This window comes from Mauremys mutica, chromosome 6, assembly GCF_020497125.1.
Source record: "Mauremys mutica isolate MM-2020 ecotype Southern chromosome 6, ASM2049712v1, whole genome shotgun sequence".
Lineage (NCBI taxonomy): Eukaryota > Metazoa > Chordata > Testudines > Geoemydidae > Mauremys > Mauremys mutica.
The window spans coordinates 62,139,042-62,151,534 of record NC_059077.1 but is presented as its reverse complement, the minus strand read 5'-3'; the positions used below and the strand labels follow the sequence as shown (position 1 = coordinate 62,151,534).

The 12,493-nt window shown below is 36.3% G+C and overlaps 1 protein-coding gene across 3 annotated transcripts in view; it reads right to left on the bottom strand.

The window, feature by feature from the left end:
• PPIP5K2 (diphosphoinositol pentakisphosphate kinase 2) overlaps positions 1-12,493 on the bottom strand; it is a 70,847-nt gene that overhangs the window by 18,002 nt on the left and 40,352 nt on the right. For all 3 annotated transcript variants that reach the window (XM_045020388.1, XM_045020389.1, XM_045020390.1), the window contains 8 exons: positions 11,585-11,767; positions 10,243-10,384; positions 8,665-8,888; positions 5,954-6,081; positions 5,610-5,724; positions 3,638-3,745; positions 3,437-3,553; positions 2,375-2,548 (listed from right to left, as the gene is read on the bottom strand). In XM_045020388.1, the coding sequence (XP_044876323.1) occupies positions 2,375-2,548; positions 3,437-3,553; positions 3,638-3,745; positions 5,610-5,724; positions 5,954-6,081; positions 8,665-8,888; positions 10,243-10,384; positions 11,585-11,767 (1,191 nt within the window). The remainder of the gene's footprint in view (positions 1-2,374; positions 2,549-3,436; positions 3,554-3,637; positions 3,746-5,609; positions 5,725-5,953; positions 6,082-8,664; positions 8,889-10,242; positions 10,385-11,584; positions 11,768-12,493) is intronic.

Below are 12,493 nucleotides of genomic sequence, written 5' to 3'. Positions count from 1 at the left end.
TAATAACCTCATGACCCCCTGAGGGGTCCCAACCCCCACTTTGAGAACCCATGATCTAGATTAAACAGCACTGAACCTTTTCAGAAATGTAAATTTGTTTCTCACAATTTATATTCTTTAGTTTTTCCATTTAATTGTAAGCTCAAGGAAATGAGACTAGTCAACTTCATTTCTGGTCTCCATCACTAGTACAGTGCTGCCATGTTTGTATTAGACCCTGCTGAAGACTATAATCCAGATAAATTTAAAGTTTGAATTTTATTTTACTAGAGATTATAAAATTTAAAAAAAAGACTTTTAGGTTGAGCCTAAACTACCTGACAGTGTCCCTTTAAATGAATGGACTGGAGTGGAAAGAGTTATCTTTAAAGAAATAATTCAAAGGCAATTTAAGATGAAGTCAAACTACACTTTCAAGATACCAACTGGTCAAAATTCTTCAAAGACTGTTTTGCAGATTTCAGTGTGGCAGACACAAATATATTTGCTCTTCCAATTTACCTTTTTTGCACAAAGTTTCACAGCTATATGAGTAAAATCAAAATTCAATAGGAAGCAAAAGTTTAGAATTTCCATAAAAGCTGGATGCTGGAACAGATTCTACTTGAATGTTTTACCTGCTGAAAGTCAAAGTTTAGCAATGCATATCAATAATACCTCTTGAAAGCAGCTTCTGAAAATTTACAAAAAATGAAAATGGTTAAAATTTTGAAATACTATAAAACTGCATGTGAACTTCTCTCTAGGAAGGGAGCTTGCATGATCGGTGTGAAAGCCACTTTCAAAAACATTAAGATTACTCCTCTCGAACACTGCTTATGGTAAAACAGGAAATGCAACGCTGTAATACATTCACACGTATCACCTCTTAATTTTTTGTTATATACGGATCATAATAAAACAAAAACATCCGTATTATTCTCCACACATTGACAGTAACCAAGTTACTTGGAATCCTTACTATTCCCAGTCTATATAAGCATCTATTCCTGAGATAATATGCAGGGAAAAGAGTATACAGTTCTTTGAGGTTTTAAGCAACTGAGAATAAGGTAGTAAACTGTACCTATTATGTTCTAGTGTCAGGCCAGATCTATAGTATAAACTTACATCACTGTAACTATGTCGCTCAAAGGTGTGAAAAATCCACACCCCTGAGCAATGCAATTATACCAATCTACTCCCCAGTGTAAACAGCACTATGTCAACCGGAGGTCTTCTCCCATTGACATAGCTACCGCCTCTTGCGGAGATGGATTAACTACACCAACAGGAGTAGCTTTCCCCTCAGTGTAGTAGCGTCTTCACTGAAGTGCTACAGCAGTGCAGCTACACCTGTGCAGCTATGCCACTGCGGTATTTTAAGCGTAGACCTACCCTCAGGGTACGTCTATACTACCTGCCGGATCAGTGGGTAGTGTTCGATGTATTGGGGATCGATTTATCACGTCTCGTCTGCATGTGATAAATCGATCTGCTAATTGATGCCTGTACTCCACTTCGGCAGGAGGCGTAAGCGGCGTCGACGGGGGAGCCGCGCCAGTCGACTCGCCGCCATGAGGACGGCCAGGTAAGTCGAACTAAGGTATTTCGAAGTTGCGTATCTTAGTTCGAACCCCCCCCCGCTAGTGTAGCCCAGGCCTCAGTGTCACTTAGGTACTAGTGTGCACCAACAGTGTCTTTACTGTTCAACCATATTAATGACATACAGTGAATCATCACTGACTTGCTTCACTATTGTGATGTTAGAGCACCTTTTATGACAGTTTCTCAACTCCTTGGTGTCATGGCCTCTACACTGGGAGCCCAAAAAGTCTTAGGGAACTTATCTGAAGACTCTGGAAAACACACATTCCCCACCCCTCAAAGCATGCTGCCAATTTGCTCTCTTACCTTCAACCACTGTGCCTCTGGAATCAGTTGCTCCCTATGAAAGTTAATTGTAGATGGCAACATTTTCTTACTGCTACTTCTCCTTCCTCCACCCCAATCCCCACAAATGAAAAAGCTCAATGTTTTGTTTCCATTAGCAGCAGTCTTGTGAGAATGCATATGCAAGCAATGTATGTTAGTCAGCTTGGAGAAGAAGGAGTTGAGACTAAAAAATGTGTATCTTCATTGTCATAGAATAAGAGTTATATAATAAGATTTGAAATACTAAAGAAAAAAAAAGAATTTATATGGCCGATGTTTCTGAAATTCCTTTCAGACAACCATTGCCATGGAGAATTTCCCATGAAATAAAAGCAGCACTTTGAGAAGAATGAAACCATTCTATTTTTGTGTAATCAAAAACAGAATAGTCTGTACTTTTTTGTTAGAAGTAAATGAAGAATTCATTTCAGTAGATATGCACTATGACAAAAATACTTACTTCAACAGAACCAATCTTCCGGGATCTTGGAAGGGGCGACTTTCTGTGTATGTGAATTGGGTCTGACACCATTGGCTTGAATACCACTATTGATCGATCCGTTTCATCCCTTTTAGAAGTATGTGACTCCTCATCACTATCATTTTTATGGGAGGTTTTGTTTGAGCCTTCATTCTACAAGTAAAGGTATTTATTATCTGTTCAAGTTAGCTATATACTTTGTACTATTTGGACATGGAAATCCATTAATAAATCAGTTACAAAAAATGCTTAAATTATTCTATAGGTAGTAAAGTGTTAATGATATGCATGAAGTTTAGTGACACAAGGTTCTTAAACCATAAAAATACTGTTTTTATACACCTAGAAAAAGAATTTGCTACTTTAACTCGCTTCTACCACATGTGACAATGTGACCATAATATCGTTGCTCACAACACCATGTCTTCTTACAAGTTTCACTGAACATGAAAAGGGTAAAATCCTGGTTCCATTTAAGTCAATGGTAAAACTCCCACTGACTTCAATGGGGGCAAAATTTCACCCACAGTCTCTGAACATGTGTAACACCCAATTGTTTAACTATATACATGTACATAGATACAAACTGAAAAATATCAATAGTCTCACTAGCCAATATTCCCTAAAATTCCAATTCATATTTTTTCTTAAATGTCATCTTGTGCATTTGTCATAACATTGGAGAAATGGAACTATCTCCAACAACAAATTAGGCAAAGTCATAAAAGGCTGCAATTACAAAGGCAGTAAAAGAACAAATGAAGTGAGTATACCTTTTATTGAAGTAAAGTATTTATTTGAAATCAGAGGGCCTGAATTATGACGTATAACTGTTACTCATTGTACACTAGTTTATTTTTATATGCATACAGTACACACAAAGTTAATTCAAAACCAAATCAAAATCAAAAACTGAAGAATTAGTTAGAAAGAGTCATTCTTTCTAACTAATTCTTCAGTGATTAAAACAAAAGTTATTGGAACATATTCATGAACAGAGAATCCTTGAACTTTTGTTCTAAAGTATGCCAGAAGTATTACCTCTCGGGAGGCAGGTCTATATCCAAAACCAGCTGGTAAGTTTTTATCCTCTTCACAGCCTTTAGCTCCTGGACTAAAGTGAAGCTCCACATGAAAACGTTCCTCTGAAGAAAGTTCCTAAAGACAGTGAATATCTCCTCTTTAAAACATGGTTTGAACTAACCATATTTCTGTAGATATTTATCAATTGTATCTACTTACCTTGTTTGGATCCTCATAGAGCATGATAACAATCTGGGTCATGTAATTGAGTTCACTGACAATATTGAGATAGTCCATAGCTCGTTTCCACTGTTCATCTTTTGATTCCTTAAAGAAATGGAAACATTTTGTAAGACATTTTAAATTAAAAAAACTTTGAAAATAAAATTGAAGTTATTTCAGATAAAACTGTGATCTTAAATTATGAATATTTAAGTAATATTTTAAAAATAAATGTTACATTCAACCCAAAATGCTCATCGCTCCTCTAAATTAATGAAAATTAAACAAACATTCTAGAAAAACAAACCAAAGACTAGCTCTTCAAGTTCAGGCCACATTTAGAACCTTGCATTTGCTGAAATTTTAGGGCTGTAGAAATGACTAGAGAATTTGCCGTAAGCCATAGAATGAATCCCTCAACAAGAATGCCCTTCATTGTAAAAAAATAAAAATACTGAATCAAAGCATGATCAATAAAGCCATTACTATGCTCCTCGTAAACTTCTAATAAGTAGGGCTGTCAAGCAATTAAAAAAATTGCAATTAATCACATAATTAAAAAAATTAATTGTGATTAATTGCACTGTTAAATAATAGTAGAATATCATTATTTAAATATTTTGGATGTTTTCTTCATTTTCATATATATTGATTTCAATTACAACACAGAATACAAAGTGGACAGTGCTCACTTTATATTTATTTTTATTACAAATATTTGCACAGTAAAAAAAATATTTTTCAATTCATCTAATACAAGTATTGTAGTGCAATCTCTTTATTATGAAAGTTGAACTTACAACTGTACAATTACATACAAAAAAATAACTGTGCATTCAAAAATAAAACAATGTCAAACTTTAGAGCCTACAAATCCACTTAGTTCTACTTCAGCCAATCGCTCAGACAAACAAGTTTGGTTACACTTTGTGGGAGACGATGCTGCCCACTTCTTGTTTACAATGTCACCTGAAAGTGAGAACAGGCATTTAGATGGCACCGTTGTAGCCAGCGTCGCAAGATATTTACGTGCCAGATGCACTAAAGATTCACATGTCCATTCATGCTCCAATCACCATTTCAGAGGACATGCGTCCATGCTGATGATGGATTCTGCTCGATAACGATGCAAAGCAGACCGAACCAACACATGTTCATCTGAAGCGTCACTGAATCCACCCCCTGCCTTTACTAGCAGGACCAAATACTGATTTTGTCCCAGATCCCTAAGTGGCCCCCTCAAGGATTGAACTCACAACCCTGGGTTTAGCTGGCTAATGCTCAAGCCACTGAGCTATCCCTCCTCCCCTGCCCTCAATTTAACCAATAACCTGGGAGGAGAAATTGTTGTTCTTAAGTTCCAGGAACAGAATTTCGGGAAGTGTTCTGCTTGATTTCTGAGTAGGCAGCTACCAGGTGAAGGATGTTTAAGCTAAGTGAAATATATTCATGTGTTGCATATTAGACACCACCAAGTTAGTGTTAAGGACCAATTGTAAACAATTTTGGAGATGGACAGTACTGCTCAGCTTCCCAAAGAAGAATTTCAACCTACTTACAAGAAAGCAAAACATTCTTACAAGGTATTTTGCATTACTGCCTGATCTGAATATATGTATGGAAGCGGTCTAGTCTTTTCTGAGCATGAGGAATTTAGAGCTCAAATGTTAGCAAATACACTAATATTTACTAACTTCCATCAAAAATACAAGGTAATGCTAAATGTTTTCCGTCTTGTTTTCTGCTAACAAAAAAATCTATATGGCAAAGACTGGCAATATGACTTGGGTGCATAACTCTAAACATATTAGAAATCAATATGTTTAATAAAATAGGTTGCAATTTTCAAGGTAGCCTAAGGGAGTTAGGCACTCAACTTCTATTTAAGGTTAGTGGGATTTGGTCCCATAGGTTCTTCAGAAAAATACCAGCCATGGCTTATGCTCTAATAGGAAAATGATCAACTTACATCACATAAGGCACCATAACGAAGAGTTGATAATAAGGAGTGGACATGACTCTCACTTGTGAAATATAACCGAGTACGAACATGACGTTCAGGAGACATAACACCTCTGGAGTATCTAAAATAAAAAATATAATGGAAAAAAGACGCAGTCAATTATTTAAGACATTAAAATATACCCATATTAGAAAACTGTTACTACAATCTTACTATACATTGTTTGAAGCAAGCATAGCTTTACTGATAGTTTAAGCTTATAAGCACGTGGTTATCTAGCAAGGTTGCAGGAACATTTAAGTATTGAAGACAATTTGCAGCATACATGTAATAAGAAATTCTGAACTTACAGAGGGTGAAGTTTGTTTACAGTGTCATCATCCTGAGTCCTCTGAAGGTCAGAACGAATTTTCCTAACTAGAGGAGTGCAGTAGCCTTTGGCAATCTCTAGTTTCTCAACCTTGGAAATACCATATTCCTGGACAGAAAGAAATTAAGTTTTTAAAACCAAACTATAAAGAACACTGAAGTGAATTTTGAACTCAAGACTCATAACTGAAAAATAGTAGCTAGTTATCTGCCACTTCTTGTGGCTGAAAAACATGGATTTTAAGTGTCTGAACGTGGACAAAGAAATTGCACTGGAAATGTATGACCTATGAATGGAAAGAACGTTTCCTTTGGTGGCAGCAGAAAAGTACCAAGTTCCTTCATACCAGGATGAATCTGGTTTTTGAAAGAAGGTTCTCTTTTGTGGCCTAACTGAAAGGAGGAGGCATTTTATTTTTTCATTTGACCTCCAACAGTTGCAAGAAAGGTACTGCCCTTTTTCTGAAGGAATATGGCAGTCAAATATAATCTGAAAACTACAGTAAGAAATCTCCATTAACATCAGAATGATACTCTTGTTGGTCATTTTGGGCACTTAAAATATTCACTTTAAAATTCTATTTCAGGAGTCTCCTGCTCAATGAAACAAACAATCATACACTGCTGGTGATGTTCCCCAACACCATAACAGAACTTCTGGTTACTGTGGAAAGCAAGGTAAGGGCCTTTTTCTTTGTATGTTATGTTGGTTTGTCAACTTTTTTTAAGGGAGTATTCTTATATGTACTGTTTCCCCATTGCTACAAATAACCTATTTAAAAGAAAACTTTGCAAATCCCTATAATATGGCATTTATCTGATAAGCCTGTCTTTCTTTCGCTCCCTCCCTACACTGGCATTAGGACACGTCCAGTGGTACTCTACTACAAAAATTTGATTGGTAAATACATTCTGAATTTAAGAACATCTTATCTGTGTTAACTATTGCTATACAGACTATAAATAGGCTTACCAAACCAAGTATTCATTTTCAGCATTAACACAAAGAACCAACACAAGCAAATCAGGTTGCTGAATGAGCAAAATGACTTCTTGTCTATCCAGCTATTTGTACAAAAAAACTGCACATGGACTTCAAGTCTTCAAAAGTTCAACATTTCTGTAGTAAAGTACAGCACACTGCACTTTCAAAACAATCTTAATTTGTCCAATGGCACCCAACACCTTAATATGAGAATTCAGTCCATTCTTTCAAGAGCTGACAAACTTGTACAAAAATACTCCCAATAAGTACAAGCTGTGAAGGTTACAGATGTGCATAAGGTACAATATTTGTATTCCAGTTATGTGTTTATTTGTATCTTCTCAGGCTCTCAATGTCCCATGTCACAATATGAGATCTGATCCCCTGGGCAACTCCCAACAGCCAAGAATTTTAAAGGTGTTATACAGTGGTATTTCAATTAGAGAGTTGGTTCTCTTCATGAAAAAAAGTTTTTTCTCATCTAGGCAAAGAACTAGTAGACAAAACTGGAAATAAGACCTTGCAGAGCAGACATTTTATCAGAAATGATGTTACATATATTAAGCAAAAAAACAAAGGCAAATCCATTACTAGAGTGAATGAATTAGCCTGATTCACAGAGAAAGAATTCTAACGATATGCCAAAGAGAGACATTAACATTGAAGGTTATATTTAGGGTTTTTTTCCCTTCGTCTACTCAGCACAATACTGAATGCAGTTTAGATTTGACTGACAACGGTATCTATGTGTCCATCTACATCCAGTGAAATTCCATGTAACGTATATGACTATTTAGTTTTGAAATTGCACTGCAGACAGTAGATTTAAAAAAAAAAAAAAAAGGAAATGAGAAGCAGACAGATCTAGAACCATGTGGCGAAGACAATACTAATGTGCATTCATTTCCATAATCTTGCTCTGTGTGTTTTTGCCATGCTCTGCTATTTTAAGTTTTGTTTCCTTTACTGATAGAAGACAATTTGCTCCCACACTAACAGTGAGATAACTATTTCCTACCTTCCTGGTTCCCTGTTGAATGCCTTTCGTTAGTAGATACTATTTTGTTCACCAATATGGATGAGTAATAAAGATATAATTTTATAGACATTACCCAAATTGTATATTTTTGCCTGATGACCATCTGTCTTGTTAGAAATAACAGAAGGAAGATGGTATCTGTATTTAACTGCTAGCATAATATTTAAAACCAAAACCAAAATGCATTTTAGCAGTAGAAAGCTCCATTTTGGTTTAAATTCTTTACCAGTTTGCCTATTATCACTTAACTGAAGCTAACTGTGCCCCTTACAAACAGCCTGAGAAGGAAGCAAAAGGGCTGACAAAAAAATTCAACTTCAGATAGGGACATCTTTGATTACTCCAATTATACTGCCCTCCTTAATCTGTGAAGAATAGTCGTTATGGGGCACTTAGTTTTAGCACACTGGGCTAATGGGAACTAAGACCTAGTCACATTTATGCAAGCTACTGGAAAATTCACTCTAAATTTAATAGATTTGATGGACTATGAACTACTAATTTATTGTGAAGCCAGTTAATCTGTACTCTACCATTGACATTCAATCTCTTCAGTAAACAGAAAATCATCTTGGAGCCTTTAGTCACTGCAAAATACAGAAGCCTTCCAAAAACAGGAGACAGCAAGCATCTTTTACAGATTTTTATTCTTGTTGTAAAGTGCTTACCTGAGGGATCACAATGTCAGCTAATGCCTTTGATAGCCTGTATAATTCCATTGTGTTTTCTAACTTTAAGGATCCATTATGTTGGACATCATATTTTATACAGTCGTAAATATCAGGGATTTTGCTGATGTCATATCTTCCATTCTTTGTTTTAAAGTCCTTTTCCAGCTTGGCCCACCTGCGCAGCATTAACTCTAGCGTTTCACTATGGTAAAGTTGAATATCTAGACAGATAAATATTTTACTCTTATTTCACTATTTAGGACTGATCAGCCAACAGAAAAGTTAAACTGATTTAAATGTATTATTGAAATTATAGTCTTAAAATGTGTTTTAAGGGTAAAACAATGTTAGCTCACTCCAGATAACAAATGCATTGAGGCAAAGTGGTCAGAGGACTGTGAATACTACACCTCTACCCCAATATAATGCGACCCGATATAACACGAATTCGGATATAACACAGTAAAGCAGCGCTCCGGGGGGGCGGGACTGCGCGCTCCAGCAGATCAAAGCAAGTTCGATATAATGCGGTTTCACCTATAACACAGTAAGATATTTTGGCTCCCGAGGACAGCATTGTATCGGGGTAGAGGTGTACTACAGAGATACTTGAAATCATTATCTGAAGGGCTCGAAAAAGAGGGAGTAGTTATGTGTATGGGTAGTTTTGAAATCTCAGTTTTCATTGCTACTAGCATGGAACTATTATATGGTAACTAAGACAGCAGCATGTCTGCTCTAGCCCCAGCTCCCTTTTCCAAGTGCATCGCTAGGTCTTCAGACAGAATTGTAGCATGATAAATCATATACAGTGTGGTTTTAAGCAGTACTCAGGAACTTCTTTAACATTTTAGATTAAAATATTTTTTTCTGGGGATGTGCCCCCTATTTCCCATCCACTCCTGTACACATCCCAAGTGCAGAAGACAGGAATATGGGGATCCAGGAGACTGACCGGAGCCGGGGCAGATGCCCCAAATTGCACACAAGAGGTTTGGATGGGGAAAAGGAGCAATAATGGTAGAACATCAATTCTAGCTATCAGTGCAAGTCCTACAGAGATAAAATGCAATAAAAAAAAATGAAGTTGTTTTAATACTACACAATTTATAGAGAAACATTTCTATTCATCATGGACCTTTTTTAGTGTAGAGCAAACAAAAGCTTTAATGAAGATATTAACATTCAAAGGAAATCTTCACTTAAATTACATTTACAGCAGCCTACCCTCTTTGTGAACGTATAGTTTTGCAGGGTATTTGAGTAATATTATGCCTGACAATCACTGTAGTTTTTAATATACACCCCAGAAATAACTGATTATTGCAATGTTACTACACAGTCTTTTGCTCTAAACTTTGTGCTAATTGCAGCAAACTCTCTCAGGAGAAGAGCCTGTATTCTAAAGCCATATATGCTCAACTTGTATGAGTCCCTAAAGTATCATTAGCAAAAATCTGTGAGACAGTGAAGCTAATGAGGAAAGGGTGCCTGCCTTCTGCATATCCATTAAAGTTAGTGGTCTCAAATGGACAGAAGTCAAATTAAACACATGTTTTAAAATATTTCAGTTACCCGCGGACTTGGGATCTTCCATTCGCTGCCTGATTTGAGAAGTCAAACTCTGGATCAAGGAATAAACCTTGTCACATGTTCTCACAGGATTTCTGATCACCTTCATTGATTTCATGAGAGAGATGCTTCCAGATGGAGTAAGCTGCAGTATGAAATAAAACAGAAATATTGGTTATATCTAAATACACCTCTACCCTGATATAATGCTGTCCTCGGGAGCCAAAAAAATCTTACTGTGTTATAGGTGAAACCGCATTAAATCAAACCTGCTTTGATCCGCCGGAGTGTGCAGCCCTGCCGCCCCAGAGTGCCACTTTACCGCATTATATCCGAATTCATGTTATATCGGGTCGCGTTATATCAGGGTAGAGGTGTATCTAGGAAATCCTAAGGGGATGCATTAACAAAACCAAACCCTTCACAGCTCTCAACTCTCAGATTTCCAGACTCAACATATGCATAAAAGTACAAAGTCCACAACTTCCTTAAAGTCAGAATTAACACACTGTGATATAAATCAAGAGCAGAAAGCTTAACCCAAGTGTCAAAAGCTACGGCTGTATGAGATACTTACAGGGCAAACTATTCTGTATGGAATACCATAGGGATGTCAGGAATAGAATTAAACTTCGCCACTTATGTTAAGCTTTCGTGTCTGACAAAGTGGATATTCACCCACGAAAGCTTATGCTCCAGTACTTCTGTTAGTCTATAAGGTGCCACAGGACTCCTTGTCGCTTTTAAAATTTGTAGTGACCACTGAAACCACAGTGTTATTTTATTTCAGATTTGGGTTGAGATAACCATGTTTTCTTTAGTCTGATTAACTGGGCACCAGGTGCAATAAATAATTGGTTATATGTGGTTTGTTTACAAAGTAATGCTTAATCCTAAAGTTGGGAAGAAATATGGCAAAAGAAGGAAAGAAGATAACTTTGAAAAGGGGGCCCAACCATTAAGTTTGTCTACACCATGCAAAAACGTAGGGTACAGACCTAAAATGGCTCTTTCTGGCTTTAGCTAAGGTCTTATAACCAGCAATGACATCACTTGTTTATTACATTGTATAAAAAAGCAAGGATTTTAGGGATTTCTTTGTCAGAGCTTTCCCTCACCCTTCTGGAGTCATGCCATGATGGGAAGGTATCTCCCAAGCAAGATCCTGTTGTGAATATTTGGCTGTATTGTTGGATATAAAATGTGTATATGCTTGTATTGGTATTTTGGATATAACCAACAGCAAGTGGACTTTGGAGTAATAAAGGAATGCTTGTGTGAAAACTGAGTCATGGTAAACTTTAATAAACTTATGTTGGAAATAATTTCTCTAATATCTCCTAACCTTTTCATAGTCTTCAGGCATAAATTCTCTATCCCTCTGGAGTATTTCATGGAGCCTTGCTTTAACACGATGCTGGCAGCTGCTTAAAGAGTCACTGTCACTGTCCAACAGACCATTCATATTAGCACTTTTCACCATCTGGACAAGAATAGGAGTGAGCTCTCCCTCTAAAGCCAGTAATCCCTGGAAAGAATAATACAGTTATTCAGAAATGAACAAAGATAAAAATGTAGTAATGCATCTATTTCTAAACCAAGGTGTTAATATAAACTCTACATTATATTGTTCAAATAACTTGCCAGTGTCTCAAATGTTGTGATTATCAAAATTCACTCAGTCAATGAAATCTTCATGTAACAGCTTACTGTATGTGCTCTCTCACATAAGTTTAGGATACCTGAAATATCCCTCTTCTTGGAGATGGGAATAAGCTATCAAACTTTTGCTACAAGGGGAATGAGTGGAAAACTTAAGTAGGTACAGAACTTCTGGGCTGTGATCAGAGGGCTGGGAAATTTGTCTGATATGAAGATAGGTAAAGTATTGTGAAAGTTTGGTAAAAAAAGTTTATAATTCTACATGGAAGTTCTGAAGATTGCATTTTTCACAGATTGTGTCTAAAAGTTCACAGTGTTCAGGGCTATGGAACAGTGTTTTTTTTTAATTTTACAAGATCACCCTAGAATTTTTACAGCACAACAAAATCACTATATGCATAATTGAACAGCATAATGATTAAGAGCATTTCTTTTGCCAGTTTGCCACTATATCTCACCAGTTAGTAATTATTTTGAGATCAACTAAATGTTAAGATGTTTCTGCTCTAACAATCTTACAAAAGGATATTACTGTAGTAAAAATGTTTATTCCATCTTGTAATATCTTATATTAAAAAGAAAATGAAATCAG